At 40.7% G+C, this 16,516-nt stretch overlaps 1 protein-coding gene across 1 annotated transcript in view; it reads left to right on the top strand.

Annotated features, from left to right (window-relative positions):
* The window catches only part of Alms1 (ALMS1 centrosome and basal body associated protein), a 126,044-nt gene that overhangs the window by 8,518 nt on the left and 101,010 nt on the right, over positions 1 to 16,516 (top strand). The window contains exons 2-4 of the mRNA XM_041635530.1: positions 3,945 to 4,070; positions 5,407 to 5,602; positions 14,808 to 14,925. Coding sequence (XP_041491464.1) covers positions 3,945 to 4,070; positions 5,407 to 5,602; positions 14,808 to 14,925 — 440 coding nt within the window. The remainder of the gene's footprint in view (positions 1 to 3,944; positions 4,071 to 5,406; positions 5,603 to 14,807; positions 14,926 to 16,516) is intronic.

Raw genomic sequence — 16,516 nt, 5'->3', positions numbered from 1 at the left:
TGTGGTGATTCAACTCCTAGTCCTGATTCTGGGCGTGGGTAGTGGTAGACTTAGCCTGCCAGTTCTCCCTTGTCCTCACCTTAAAGATGAGCTCTCCAGCACTGCCCTGGCTAGTTCTCTCTTTGCAGCAAGGGGACGGGTCCAGTTCTCCTACTTTGAAGCCCTCAGGGTCTGCTCTTCCACACCTAACACCTTCAGGGCCAACTCTACTGTGTTGCCCAGGTGAGGTGCAGGGGCCACTCTCTGAATGCTGCAGCTGGTAAAGGGGAGGGTCAGCTCTTGCCCACCACAGGTGGCAGGGTTGGGGGGGTATCTTTCTCTCACCCTCATCATCACACAGCAGACAGAGGGGTGTGGCCAGCTCTTCCATCCTCATACTCTCAGGGCCAGTTTACCCGTGACTCTGCCAACAGGGTCAGCTTTACTGTGACGCCCAGGTGAGGAGCAGGGTCGCTTTTAGCTGGTAAAGAGGAAGATGACCTCCCTTGTCTACTGGAGGTGGTGAGGGATGAGGAATAAGGGGGTTATCTCTCCCCTACCCACACTGCTGCTTGATAGATGAGTAGTGGGGACAGCTCTCCCACACTCACAACTGTGGGGCTGGCTCACCCACACCTCTGCCAACAGGGTTGGTTCTATTGTGCTGCCCAGGGTCTGCTCTCAGGAGTGCTGAAGCTGGTGAGGGGCAAGGGCAGCTCTCCTACTCTTTTGACCTCAGGGTCAACTTTCCCACCTGCCTCAGGCTCTTTGGGGTGAGGATCTTCCCTGCCCTTACTGCGGGGTGGTAGATGAAGGGCAGAGCCAGATCTAATGCTCACTCCCTGGGAGGTTAACCTGTGCTCTCCCCAACAGGGTCAGCTCTACTGTGCTGCCTAGACAAGGTGCAGGGCCTACTTTCCTCACCAGGGGAGGGCATCTGTCCCTTGTCCCCACCACCACACCCAAGATGAGGGAGGCAGTACCAGTTATGCCCCTCATACCCTCAGGGCTGGCTCACCTGCACCCCTGTCTATAAGGTCAGTTCTACCCTGCTGCCCAGGCAAGGAACAGGGCCAGTACTGCAGCTGGTAAAGGTTCTCTCGTCTGCTCCAGGTGTTGAGAGGCAAGGGGAAGAAGTCATCTTTCCTCACACCACCACACGGGAGATGAGAGGGATGTGACTTGCTCTTCCGTTCTCATGCTCTCAGGGCCAGTTTCGCCCATGCCTCTCCCATCCCCCCAAAGAGGGTCAGCTTTATTTTGCTGCCCAGGTGAGGTGGTATAAAATCCTCTCTCCGGAGTGCTTCAGCCAGTGAGGGGCAGGACCAGTTCTCCCTGGTATTGTAGTCAGTGAGAGGTGGTGACAATTCTGTACAATCCTATCATCTCTGCCTTTGGTGGTATCAGGAGTCATGGACATCAGCACTGACTGTGACTGCATCAGGCCCAGCCCAGGCCCAGACAGCGCCATGGCCCTGGGTGGCAATCAGGTGGATCTGTGCATCAGTCACCTGGTCTACCAAGTGACCAGTGCAACCAGGGCTACACAGTGAAACTCAGTTTTGAAAAATGAAAATAAAACAAAACAAAAAGATTAAGCGTTTTGGTATGCTTATTTTTTTCTTTTCTTTTTGAAATTATAATATAATCACATCATTTCTCTCCGAACCCTCCCATATATACCCCTCCTTGGGCTCTTTCAAATTCATGACCTCCTTTTTCATTAATAGTTACTACGTGTGTGTGTGTGTGTGTGTGTGTATCTTTACTAAATATAACTTATTTTATCTAAAAGATTTTTATTTAGCAAGTTTATAAGTGATTTATGGGTACTTTGTGTTTGCAGATGAATGCTGAGAAGATAAAAGCCAGTCAAAACAGGTTAAAGGAATTCTTCCTGTGTGTAGGTCTGAGGGAGAGGAAGACGTGTTTTGACTGTAAATGTTGCTTTATCTTGTTTGGAAGGTTTTTATCAAAAGTACTGGTTTATAGCCGAGAAAAGAACTTTAATTGATTAAAATAGGTCACCTTACATTTTGGCCTTAAGCATGGTTCTTTTGAACTGTGTCTCAGAAAAGGTCAGTCCCTTTACACAGCTGATCTTCACAGTGGTTTTGGTTCTTGAAAAGTTTTTGCACCCCGATTAACCTTTCTGCCAATGCAATAATCCAAATCAGACCAAATCAAACAGAATTAGAAAAAGCCCAGGTTTAGTGGATACTAATGCTCCCCGGTGGTCTTCCAGACCCCCAGGGATGGAGACAGAGAAGGGAGACTGGAAAACCACGGAGAGAGGAAAGGAAGACCAGAAAACCATGTGTGTGTTTTCTGAGGGGCAGTTTAAATACCCTGTGGGAGTGGTCTTGAGCATCTCTGAGGAGGGGCCACCATTTGGAGGGCTTTCTCGGAGGTGTAGTCTGGACTGAGGCAACTCCCAGGGGAGGAGGCTTGGGGTGGAACTTCCCACCCAAACAGTTCTTATTTTGTTTTGTGTTTTTAGAAATTGTGCTCAAATTCTGGACGCTGAGCCAGCCAGACATTTGAACCTCGGGGGAGTGGTGGTTATATCTTAGTGGTGGCATTCCCTGTTTCTTCTGAGAAGAAGAAACTGAAGAAGCTGATTTGAAGCTTCTGATATTAAAGTTAATTTCATGACTGTAAGAACAGTAAGATTAGAAAAGAGACAGTTTTCATTTATTTTCCTAATTGCTTTTATTGTAGGTATAGAAGATTTAGGACTGGGAAAGGTTTAGTGAAAAGTATGTTTGGGCCTAACTGGTTAACCTTAAGACCCTGGCTATTTTTAGGTGAGCATAAGTAACAGTTTCAATAGTGATTGTGAAGTGAGAGAGGCAGAGAGTGAGTTAGTTTGTTGTGAACTTTTCCTGGGAAGATGTGAATAAACATTTAATGACCACAGGTAGGTAATCAGTGATAAGTCAAAGTAACTATTCCAAGTCCAACCTTGTTGTCAAGTGCATTTATTGAGCTTATAAGAGCATGAGATCAGAGAGAGTACTCGAGGCCTTAAGAAGGGGCTGGTTACTCGGGTGTACTTTGGGTGTTCTCTTATTTTAATTGGTAGATTAGGTCATATATTTATTTTTCCTACTGCACATGTCTCTTCCCATAATGCATCCAATTTGATTCATATGCATGCCCAATTATACATAGGCATAAGATTATAAATTGGAATTTTCCAACAAAATTCACTGGAACAATATGGTTTGTCTTAGTGTACGTGTACCGCAAACCAGTTCAGGCCAGATCAGCTTTTCTCTTCGTTCTGTTCAGATACATTGGGATTGTACGTTAATGGTCGAAAATTGATCATTGTTGGGGCCAAGAAGCTATACTGTTGTTCAGAGTGAAGTGTACATGAGTCCCAATTAGGTGGAGAGTAGAGGGATTCTGAGGTTAGTAGCTGCATTGTTGGGAGAGAAATGTGTGTGCATAGTACATGCAGGTGAAGGAGCTAGACTGCCAAGTGCATTATTACAAGGGTGTGTGTGTGTACATGCTCCAAACTAAATAGGGTCCCAAGCCTCTAAACTATTTCCTATGTTTGGCTGCCTGATGACTTTCTCTACATCCTCCTATGAGGGAAGGTCAACAGGCCCAGTCTTTTTTTTTTTTTTTTTGGTTTTTCGAGACAGAGTTTCTCTGTGGCTTTGGAGCCTGTCCTGGAACTAGCTCTGTAGACCAGGCTGGTCTCGAACTCACAGAGATCCGCCTGCCTCTGCCTCCCGAGTGCTGGGATTAAAGGCGTGCGCCACCATCGCCCGGCTACAGGCCCAGTCTTGAGAGCTGCTTCTGATGAAGATGGTCATGCTGTTATGCTTAAAGAATAACATTTTATAATAACATGAAAGCATTTTATAGAGTGAAAAGTGTATTTTAGCATGGTTACTTTTGTTATTGTACAGTCCCAGCATTACTCAGCTTTAGTGTGCTTTGATTTTCAGGTTGTTTCACTGACGTGCCATGGGTGGCAGCAGTCATCGTATCAAGACAATTCTAGAGCACAGCTTTCCAACTCTGGTGTAGTGTCATTGGAAACAACAGTCCAGTGGTGTCCCGGGGAGGAACAGGTGCGTCTGGGGCAAATTCTTTTCTTTCTACCCGCAGCACAGAAATGCTGTAATATGAGGAATGTGAAGATGTGGATCACTTTACTATTCCAGTGTTCTCATGGGACACAATTTTATATAGACTAGGAAGCTCATCCCTGCTTCTTTGTCTCAATAGTCTATATTCCTCAAAATTATATATTTTTGTGTGTACGTATATTATCTCATGGGATATTTGGCATACAAGAAATTAAAACATTCAAAATTGCAAAATCATTCATTACCTGAGTATAAATAGAAAATTTTAAAGGAAAGTTGTTGTTGTTTTTTTATTTTTCCCCTTTTTCTTTTCTTTTCTTTCTTTCTTTCTTCTTTTTTTTTTGAGATAAGATTTCTCTGTCCTGGAACTTGCTCTATAGATCAGACTGGCCTCAGACTCATAGAGAGCCTACTGAGGGCTGGATTAAAGTTGTGTGTTACTGCTGCCCAGCTGTCTAGTTCCATTTTTTATACAGCTAAGTTTAAATAAAATATAGAAAGGTAAACTGTTTTAGTTATACATTTGACAGATGAACTTTGAAAGATACAATTATAAAATATAGAAAAGTGAACTGTTTTAGTTATACAGTTTGTCAGATAATCTTTGAAGTATACAGTTATATAAATATCACTATGCTTGACCTATAGCATTGCTATTATGGACAAAAGTTTCTGAATACTATTTTAATTATTACCTTCTCCAGTCCCTTATCTTAAATCAAGCATCCTATAGTTGGTAGTTCTGCTTTGCCTTTTTTAGAATTACAATGTGTGGATTTTAAAAATCTGATTTCTTCTGTATCAACTCTTTAAATAAATGTTCATTGTTTTTGAGTAAACACAACTTCATTTTTGCTGAGTAAATACCCAGGAGTAGATCAGCTAAATTACATTAAAATGGTATATTTAACTTTACAAGAATATGTTATCTTCTGAAGTATCTGTTCCGTTTTGCCTAGGGAATGCTGTAGCTTTAGGTTTAGAAATATTTGTTCAGTTTTTTTTTGTTTGGTTTTTGGTTTTGTTTTTTTTAATGACCACAGTATGGATTTGTCATGTAGTAGCAAATGATTGATTTAACAGTGAGAGCCGACACTGTAACACAGGTGTCAGTGACTACATGGTGCTAGGAGCTGGTAGTGATCGGAAGAGGTCTAGAAGGAGGTCAGTGTAGTACAAAGTCACATAGAAGGAACAACTTTCTTTTGACCACTCTATATGTGAGAGTATTGTTAAATATGCTGAGTAGGCAGTAGTCTAAGCGTAAATGTGTGACTCAGTTAATGACTCAGCATCTTTTCCTTTAAAATTGTTTCAGAGAGCAGAATCTTGGCATCATCTTCCTCAAGAAAGGGACTCTTCCCAAACCTTGGATACGCCCCAGACTGAGATTGACGTGAGAAGAGAAGGAATGAAAGTAATAGACTTCCCCTCTCTGGAGAAAAGTGAATTGGCTCAGTCAGAACGTCCAGTCATGAAACCAAAGCTAAATCTCTTGTGTTCTCCATTGCTAGGTAATGCCTGTATTTTATTAATACCTTTTTATTTCATGTGTATGGGGGTTTTACCTGCATGTATGTCTGTGCACCATGTCCGTGCCTGGTGCCCATGGTAGCCAGGAGATGTCTGATTCCCTGGGTCTGGAATTATGGGTACTGGGAATCAAACCTAGATCATCTAGAAGGGCAGCCAGTGCTCTTAACCACAAGCTTTCTCTCTGGCCCCAGTGCCTCTTTGTCTACCCCCTCCCTGCAGCTGGTTTCTCAGTGTAAGAGCCCTAGCCGTCTTGAACTAACTCTTGTAGACCAGGCTGGCCTCAAACTCACAGAGATCTGCCTACCTCTGTCTCCCAAATGCTGGGATTAAAAGCATGTTCCACCACCGCCTGGCGCCTCTTTGTCTTTAACCAGAGGTAATAGCTTAAAATTCTAAAAACTGTGTGTGTGTGCATACATGCACATTTATTAGCCTTGCTCTTAACATTTTAGTTGAAGATCTCTGTGGAGCTATACTCAGAAGAGTTAGTTGGTTCTAGGTCTTCACACTGGCTGGTTGGCTTAGCTATATTATATATGCTTATTAGCATACCCCACTGTTCATAGAAGGCTAAAAGGAGACCACTCCCATTCTAATGGGTATGTGTCTTCCATAGCACAGTTGCTCTTGGGAAAACCTCATACTATCTTTGTTCCCTCATCAGTGGAGACTCAGTGTTTCCTGACAAATAATATAAATATCTCCATGTTTTAGTTTGCTTTTCATTTCTGAGATAAAGATCATGACCAAAAACAACTTAGGGAGGAGAGAGTTTATTTGGCTTACATATCTTGATCACAGTCCATTGAGAGAAACTAAGGCAGGAACTCACAGGAACTGGAGAAGAAACCATTGAAGAACACTGTTTACTGGCTTGTTCCCCTTGGCTTGCTCAGCCAGCCAGCCTGCCTCCTTCCTTTCTTTCTTTCTTTCTTTCTTTCTTTCTTTTCTTTCCCAGCATTTTTTTTATACAACCAGGACCACCTGTCTAGAGGTGGCATCACCCACAGTGGGTTCAGCCCTTCCTATCAATCATTGATTTTGAAAATGCCTCACAGACTCAGTTACAGGCAATCTGATGGAGGCAATTTCTCAACTAGATTCCTTTTTCACAGATGTGTCTAGGTTTGTATAGACCTATTCTAAACTATTGTTATCCTCAGCTTTGAGAACAAAACAATTAAGATGAAGAAATTGAGTCATTTCTTTGACATAGATCTTACTGCTCTTAGTGGAGAATGACTTTCTTAGCTTTCTACCAAAGATAAACTAAAAGTACTTTTCAAATCAAGGAATTTAACCATAAAGATTGTTTTATGGAGTTTTGTAGAGAAGCAGACTAGGACCCAGTTGGGCTTATTCTTTTCAAAACAAGCTAATGTGCAAGCCGGGATGCTAGTGCTGTGCTGTGTATTATGGACCATTAAAGTCAATTGTATATTTCTCTTTAGAGAAACGTGGTGACCTTTGTGGTAGTTTGAACCTAAGTGGGCCCAAAAAGCTCAGGGAATAGCACTATTAGGAGGTGTGGCTTTGTTGGAGTAGGTATGGCTTTGTTGGAAGAAGTATGTCCTTTTGGGGGTGGGCTTTGAGATCTCATATGCTCAAACCATGCCTAGTATCTCAGTTTACTTTCTGTTGCTTACAAGATGTAGAACTCTCTAGTACCATGTCTACTTACACACTGCCATGTCCCACCATGTTGATAATGGACTGAACCTCTGGTCTGTAAACCACCAAATTAAATGTTTTTCTTTATAAGAGTTGCTATGGTCATGGTGTCTTTTCATAGCAATAGAAACCCTGACTAAGATGTAAGTTGGTACTAGGAACTGGGGTATTGCTGTGATAGGCCTGACCATGACCTTTGTTTGAAGAAATATGGACCTTGGGACTGGATTAGAAAAGCAGGCGGATCTCTGGGAGTTCGAGGCCAGCCTGGTCTACAAGAGCTAGTTCCGGGACAGGCACCAAAGCTACAGAGAAACCCTGTCTCGAAAAACCAAAAAAAAAAAAAAAAAAAAAATTAAAGAAAAGCAGTTGAATTCTTTAAGTGCTGCTTAATGGGTCATCCTATTAGGGACATTGAAGACAGTGGTCTGAGTGTGATTTGAACAGTAGGTGCCTGGCTCAAAAGGTTTCAGAGGAGAAGATTGCATGTGGCCTTAGACACTCACTTATCTTGTGATATTTTGGTGAATGTGACTGCTTTTTGCCCTTGTCCGAAGACTCTGCCTGAGGCTAAAGTGAGAGATTTTGATTAATTCTATTGACAGATGAGATCTCAAAGCAGCCTAGTATAGACTCTGTTATGTGGTTATTGGTGGTAACTCTAACGAAGATTTATAATGAAAAGGAACAAACTGAGCAGGGTAAACTAAAAATGTGAAATCTGAGGAGAAAAGGATCAACCAGGAAGGCGAATAGAGCTAAGTCATGTGTTCTAAGGAGATGAACAGATTAGGAAATGGAATAAAGGGAGTGTTGACCTCAGGGCATATCCCACTCAGCTAAATTTCCAATTTGTGAAATGGAATTAAAGAAAAGCTTAGAGCACAATGTGGTGACACATGCCTTTAATCCCAGCACTCAGAGGCTGGCTGGTCTACAGAGCAAATTCCAGAATAACCAAGCTTAGGCAGTGAAGGTAGCTATCGAAAAACAGAAAGCTGGTGAAGATGTGATTGAAAGATCTGTGAGTTTAGGGCCATCCTGGTCTACAGAGCAAGTCCCAGGACAACCAACCTTAGGCAGTGAAGGAAACCACTGAAAACAGAAAGCTGATGAAGATGTTTTTGAACAACGGGGCCATGTTCTAGACGCAGCAAGCAGCAGAACTTGGCATCTTTGGCCATGTTGTTCTGGCTTTAGAGTCAAGGATAAAAGAAAGGGGTTGTGGAATTTGCCTCTGTGCCTAAGGAAAGCTGCTGAGGTCAGGTATGTGTTAGGGGTGTCGCTGAATGGAGGCCCAGAAAGGCCATCGTGTGAAGCTGTGTAGTTAAAGCCTGGATTGCCTTGGAGACCCCAAGATGTTAGAGATGCCAGAGTCATGGGATACCTGCTGAGGAAAGCTGCTAACAGGGAGTGGCACCAGCCCAAGAGAAAGAAATGTGTTACAGTCAACCAAGTTGAAAGGAATTGGAGAGCTGAAGAGTGCTTTGACATTGGATGCGGAGATGCAGAGTTTGGAGTTTGCCAAGTTGGTTTTCGGTTCAGTATTTTCTCATGCTCTCTTCCCTATGTTTTAGAATAGTGATGTATATCATGTGCCATTATATGTTGGAAGTATGTGATCTGCTTTTTGGTTTTGATTTTACAGGGGATTACAGTTAAGAGATTGATTGTATGAATCTCAGAAGAGACTGAACTTTAGACTTTTAAATAAGTTTGAGACTGTTGCAGATTATGGAGATTTTTGAAGTTAGACTGAATGCATTTTTGCATTTGGTATAGCTACAAGCCTTTGGGGACCAGGAAGGTGGAATGTGGTGGTTTGAAAGAAAATGTCTCCCAAAGGGAGTAGCACTATTGGGAGGTGTGGCTTTGTTGGAGTAAGTGTCTGTCTGTGAAGGTGGGTTTTGAGGTTTCACATAAGCTCAAGCCACACCCAGTATCTCAATTCACTTCTTGTTTTCTGTAAGATGTAGGCTCAGCTCCTCCAACACCATGTCTTCCTGCAGGCTGCCATGTCCTGCTATGATGATAATAAATTAAACTTCTGAACCTGTAAGCCACCCCAATTATGTTTTCCTTTGTAAGAGTTGCCGTGGTCATAGTGTCTCCTCACAGCAGCAATAGCAATCCTAACTAGGATAGCCTTGGTGGGAGGAGATAATTGTGACCAAATGATTGAAGGTTGCCATTAAGGAGAAAGCAACTCCTTTTTTTTGTCCATTAACTTACAGGACACATAGTACCGACTATTTTGATCCAAGGGTAGATAGATGAATGCTAGCATCCTTTTCTGTGAAGAAAGTTCTATAAACAGAAGACAGCAGTACTATGAGATGAGTGCTACTGTCTGCAAACTGTAGCCCCGCAGGCTGAGGCCTGATTTTGTACTCTCTGGGAGTACCAATTCTAAAAGTGCTTATTCTCCATATTTATTTAATTTAGTTGTTCTCAGAAAGAGCCTTGTGACATATCCTCCTGGAAACTCTAGGGCTTTCTGCTTTAACCTCCCAAGTGCTGAGATTATTATGGTGCTCTGGCTGTAACCCAGGGCTTTAGCAAATCCTTTACTGCTGAGCTACAGCCACCACCATTTGAAATTTTTTAAAAGATTTATTTATTTATTATGTATACAATGTTGTGCCTGTATGTCTGCCTGCAGGCCAGAAGAGGGCACCAGATTTCATTACAGATGACTGTGAGCCACCATATGGTTGCTGGGAATTGAACTCAGGACCTTGGGAAGAAGGAGCAGTGCTCTTAACCGCTGAGCCATCTCTCCAGCCCCACCATTTGAATTTTTAAAAGACTGTGAAAACAATGTACATGTGACAGTTCATATGTTACCAATAAGCCTAAAATATTTATCTTTGACTTTTGATCAAAAATGCTTGCTAACTTGTAGAAGTTAAAATGAGGACATATAAAATATAAGACACTGCATTAAATCAATATAAGATCTTTAAAAAGGTAAAATGATTGGTGGTGGGCATGCCATTAATCCCAGCACTTGGGAGGCAGAGGCAAGTGAATCTCTGAGTTCGAGGCCAGCCTGATCTACAGAGTAAGTTCCAGGATAGCCAGGGCTGTTACATAGAGAAACCCTGTCTTGAAAAACAAAACAAAAAGTAATATACCAGCAACAGAAAATAAGTTCTGTCGGCCGGAGAGATGCTTAGAGGTTAAGAGCACTGGCTGCTCTTCCAGAGGTCCAGAGTTCAATTCCCAGCAACTACGTGGTGGCTCACGACCATCTTTAATAAGATCTGGTGCCCTCTTCTGTTGTACAGACATACATGCAGGCAGAATACCATATACATAATAAATCTGTAGTGTAATGTTTAAAAAAAAAGTAAGTTCTGTTATGGCAAGATGTCAAGGAAAATTCTGTAATAGAAAGAATTTAGCATTGAAGGAGAGACTATACAATGCAATTTTTTGTGTCCTAATGTGTTGTGTATGTAGCTGCAGTTTTACCTTTACAGTATGTTGCTGGGCCCTAATGTCTTCCTTGGGGGAGGGGGTGAAAAGGCCCAACATGGAACACAAACTCTGGGAGTCAGGTGGAAGACTTATAGCATACTCATTTACTTAACAATGGGGAAAAACTTATAACCTTCCTAGCAACCAGGTGTTCTGATTCAGTTGACATTTCATGCTCGTCTCTCATTGGCTAGGCATGATAAGGACCCCTGACAGTTCCAGGCAGGATCCCCCTCCCCACTCATGCTGGTTCCTTTTGACCTGGTAGGCCTTAACTTTCTACAACAGTAGGACATGCCATTCCTGCTAGTCTGTCCTTCATGGATGCTGTCATCATGGTATTAGGCTTTCATCTAATAACAGTCTGTCCACACGTAAGGAAACAGTTGAGCAGTATGAAGAAGGCATTGCCAGTTTGTTATATAGTCTTCCTGTCTCTTATACACATATACATGGCATGCTTGAAAATTAACTGTTTAATTCTCGTCTGCTCCCTTAGGAAATGCAGTTTCCTACTTACCTGACTTAGCTCTCAAACTCCACTCATGTGTTTTTAAATATTTGTGGAGTTGTTCACATGGTGCTTATAACTTATTACTGATTTCTTGGCTATATGTCAATATTTATGATAATAATGATTTCTGTAAGTTCTGGAACTTGGTTAGGAATAACTGATTTTTAATTTTACTATTTATTTTTCATACTATTTTATGTGTAGGGTGTTTTGCTTGCATGTATGTTTGTGTACCACCCTAGTGACAGAGAGTGTCAGATTCCCTGAGACTGGATTTACAGATGATTGTAAGTCACCATGTGGGTGCTGGGAATCAAATTTAGGTCCTCTGGATAACAGCAGCCAGTGCTCTTAACTACTAAGTGATGTGGGAGGGTTGGAGAGATGGCTCAGAGGTTAAGAGCACTGGCTGCTCTTCCATAGGTCCTTAGTTCAATTCCCAGCAACCACATGGTGGCACACAACCATCTGTAATGAGATCTGGTGCCCTCTTCTGGTGTGCAGGCATGCATGCAGACAGAAAACTGTATGCATAATAAATAAATAAAAATCTCTAAGTGATGTGGGAGTGATTTCTTTCTAATCTGTTGCTTTTGTTGGTTAATTAATAAAGAAACTGCCTAGGCCCATTTGATAGGCCAACCCTTAGGTGGGTGGAGTAAACAGAACAGAATGCTGGGAGAAAGAAGCCGAGTCAGGGAGTCGCCATGGTTCTCCCACTCCAGACAGATGCAGGTTAAGATCTTTCCTGGTAAGCGCACTTTGTGGTGCTACATAGATTATTAGAAATGGGTTAAGAGGCTGAAACTAATGGGCCAGGCAGTGTTTAAAAGAATACAGTTTCCGTGTAATTATTTCGGGTAAAGCTAGCTGTGCGGGAGGCCGGGTGCCGGGAAAGTAGCCTGCCGAACCTAACACAACAACTAAGCCATCTCTCCAGCCCCAGATAATTAATTTTTAAAAAGATTACCAGATCCTTTAAATGCTCATTGTACCTAGTTAATTGAAAATAATTTTTTGTACCCACTAAAGTTCTTTATTAGCCTCAGATTCTTTTTCAAAACTTTGTTGATTCTTTCAGGGATGAAAATTATCTGCTTTGAAGGTTTCAAAATGATTTTCTAACTCAGTGCCAAAGATGAACCATATTAAATTTTCTCTGATGTTAAAAAGTTTTTCATGTGTTTGTGTTTCCAATGTATGCTGTGCATGTGCATGCCAGAGGACAGCTCCGGGTATTGTTCCTTAGGAGCTAGTCATTTTCTCTTTTGAGACAGGGTAACTCACTGGCTGCCCTGTGATTTTTACCTCTCTAGTCCTGGAACTGGTAGTATGCAACATCATGCCTAACTTTTTTATATAGCTTCATGGAGTTGACCCCAGGTTTTTATGCTTGAACAGAAAGCACTTTACTGACTAAAATTTTATTTTGAAAGTTATTATCCATTTCATATATTTTTTTTTTTTTTGGTTTTTCGAGACAGGGTTTCTCTGTGGTTTTGGAGCCTGTCCTGGAACTAGCTCTTGTAGACCAGGCTGGTCTCGAACTCACAGAGATCCGCCTGCCTCTGCCTCCCGAGTGCTGGGATTAAAGGCGTGCGCCACCACCGCCCAGCCCCATTTCATATTTTTAACCAATTCACTAAATAGTTTTAATTGGAATCCTACTAAGAGCAGCTGATGCTTCACTTGTCACTGAGGATCTATCTGTGATGATAAAGCAGCTTTGTGGAGTTTGAGAGGAACCAAGCCAGTGTGCAGAATCCAGAGCCCCAAGTCAGGACTATAACACCACTGTGAACAAAAACCCTTTGTGGGAGTTCCAGGGTGGAGTCCTCACTGTGTCCATAGTTGAAATCAGCCTTTAATCCTAGCACTCAGGAGGTAGAGGCAGGTGGATCTCTATGAGTTTGAGGCCAGTCTACAAGAGCTAGTTCTAGGACAGGCTCCAAAGCTACAGAGAAACCCTGTCTCAAAAAACCAAAAAATAGGGCTGGAGAGATGGCTCAGCGGTTAAGAGCATTGCCTGCTCTTCCAAAGGTCCTGAGTTCAATTCCCGGCAACTACATGGTGGTTCATAACCATCTGTAATGAGGTCTGGTGTCCTCTTCTGGCCTGCAGGCATACACACAGACAGAATATTGTATATATAAATATTTTAAAAAAGAACCCACAAAATATAGTAAAAAAAAAACATAGTTGAAATCAAGAAAGTGTGCTGTAGTAGTAATTAATTCATGTTGAAAAAGAGGTATAGTTTTAGCAACACATCACTAAAGCCAATTTTAGTAAACTGCTGTTTTAGAAATAAACAGTATTTCTGTTTATTTCTAATGAATTTTGCATGAATATTTAATTTTTGTTTTATAATTGTATAAATGCTATGGGAAATAAGGATTTTATACTAGTTTATGTATTTAGTGACATAAGAATTACTTAAGCACTTGGGAAGGAAAGGCAGAGGCAGGAGGATCTCCGAGTTTGAGGCCATCCTAATCTATATGGAGAATTCCAGGATAGCCAAGTGCTTATATAGAGAGACCTGTCTCAAAAAACCAGAAATAGTATTCCCTGAACCAACAACTACTACTTAATTAGTTAAGATGGAAGGAAACCGTGGTGTTTTTTTCTTTAAAGCAAGTTCTCAAACTCTTGAGGTAATACCTATTTTATATATTTCAGAACCAGGACTCCAAAGAACATTTGTGTTTGTGATATCTTCTCATATTAGAGCTTAAACAGAAAATTTAAGAAATGTTTATTTAAAACTGGCCACACTGTTACTTACATATTAACATCATACGTAGTTTTATAGAGAACTATAAGTGTTTTTTTAGAAGGGGGGCCTTGTTTCAATATTGAATATAATTTTGATCCTCATCACCGAGAGCCTTAGATTACACTTTGATATAATGGTATAAGTTTTTATGTTACTTAAGATTGAGGGGCCAGTAAGATGACTAAGTAGGCAGAGGTATCTGCTGCCTAACTGGATGATCTGAGTTTGACCTGGGACCCACATAATGGAAGGAGGGAAATGATTACTGCAGTTGTCTCCTGATTGCCACTTGAGCACCATTGCATGCTTATATCTACCCACCCACCTTACTACTCACACAGAGTAGAGATGCAATAAAAGAGACACTCTTTAATTGTTCACAAACACTATAATATATATATAGTATAGTAATTTGCAGAGAAGTTGGAATGCAGGCACTTAACCTTACATATGAAGAGATTATTTAATAATATTAAATTTTGTAATCATATTTCCTTACCTGTATGTATAGTAAATGGTACTTAATCTTCAAAGTTGTCTTGGAGTAAATGAAATACTGTGTGCTAAATGATTGGGCTTTTACAGGTTCTGTAGATGGTTGCTGCTGTTGTTATATTATTGTAATGACTGTAGCATCTTCCAGGTGGTAGCATGGTTAGACGCTTAAGTATTGAATGAATACACCAAACACTGCACTTCTTGATTGCTCAGCTTTTTTACGTTTGAAACTTTGCAGTCATCCAGGATAATTTTGCTACTCCTGATTTGCCTTTGCTGACATGTTTGACACAAGACCAGGAATTTGAGCCTGATTCTTTGCTCCAACAAAGTGAACTAGAATTTGCACCTTTGAGGTAGGGTGATTCATTTTTGCCTTCTAAACTTTCTACTCATACTATAAGTTGTTATTAGTATTAATGGTTTCAGGATAAAGTGGGATTTGGAGTAGGGGCTAGATATTCTTATCACCTTCTTGGTATTAAATTGGTGCAGTGTTTTGCATGCAGAGATATACTAGGTGACTATAGTTCATTTAGAGATACGTATGGTTTTGTATGTCCCTTTAGGCATACTTTAGACATACTCAGTACCCTGTGTTTCCTTATTCTAAATCTCTCTGTATGCTGCCACTGTCCTTCCTCTCCATCCTACCTTAATTATGCAAAGGAAGCAGCCATTTCTAGGATACTAATTTCTCTGCACTTTCATTTTGCTCAACTGTTATTGAATTGGTCTTGTTTTTTTTTTCTTTAAAACGGTTTATTAACAGCCAGCCAAATGCTTAATTAATACAAAAACACTTTAAATTAACAGCAATGGTGACCCTTGTTTATACAAGAGATGAGGAGAAGCAAAGTTTCTATCCAGAACTAACATAAGCGCTGTGTCAAAACTATCAAAATTGAGTCTTCAATTGTTTTAAACTTTGTGGTTTTTTTTTTTTGAATTGGTCTTGTTAGCTTTCTTTATACTATGTACAAATATCAAGTAAGATTTTTACAAAAACATTTCAAATTGATATCTTTTAGAACATTTTAAATGGGAGGACATTCTATAATTCTTCAAAATATACTTGGAATTGTCCAAGGCTTTGTTTTCTGTTAGAATGAATGAAAATTCTACCTTAAACTCAAAACTCTAGATGTTTATTAAACCCTGTCATTATACTGTATATTATTTTAGAATCACAGTTGCATAGTTCTCTCTTCACGTTAAATTATCAAAGTGATGAAGCTTTGTTGTATTTTGGGAGTAGACCATAAGCGCAATAACCTGACCAGTAAGCAGAGGAATACAAGTTAGATGAATATTAATTCATAATAGATAACATGTATTTAAAACTATAAACTTTTTAAAATGCTATTTTAAACTTTTTTGTTTGTTGAAATTGATTATTTTAGGAGAATGTCAAGGCAATATTGGGTTCACTCATTAATTGCAAACTTTTCTTTGTTTCATCTTTAACTGCCTTGTAGGAATTGAAGATTAGAACTTTTATTTTCTTTTATTTTTGGTTTTTTGAGACAGGGATCCTTTGTGTAGCTTTGGGTGTCCTGAAACTGACCAGGCTGCCCTCAAACTCTGCCTCCCAAGTGCTAGGATTAAAGATATGCATCACCACCGCCCAGAATGTCAACAGAGACTGCACTTTTATTTCCTGGGCACCCAGGTCCAAATAATCATACAAACTATATTAATTATAAGCTGCTTGGCCTATTAGCTCAAACTTACTATTTTTTTTAAAAGTTATTATGCATACAATATTCTGCCATGTCAGAAGAAGGCGCCAGACCTCATTACAGATGGTTGGTGAGCCACCATGTTGCTGGGAATTGAACTCAAGACCTCTGGAAGAACAGCCAGTTCTCTTAACCTCTGAGTCAGGCTTATTATTAACTAGCTCTTATAACTTAAATTAACTCATATGTTTTTGTCTATGTTTTG

Source organism: Microtus oregoni, unplaced genomic scaffold (assembly GCF_018167655.1).
Source record: "Microtus oregoni isolate MIOR12 unplaced genomic scaffold, Mior012 000002F_ref0000024, whole genome shotgun sequence".
Classification (NCBI taxonomy): domain Eukaryota; kingdom Metazoa; phylum Chordata; class Mammalia; order Rodentia; family Cricetidae; genus Microtus; species Microtus oregoni.
Note: the sequence above shows the minus strand (reverse complement) of the source record. Positions and strands in the feature narration are given on the sequence as shown.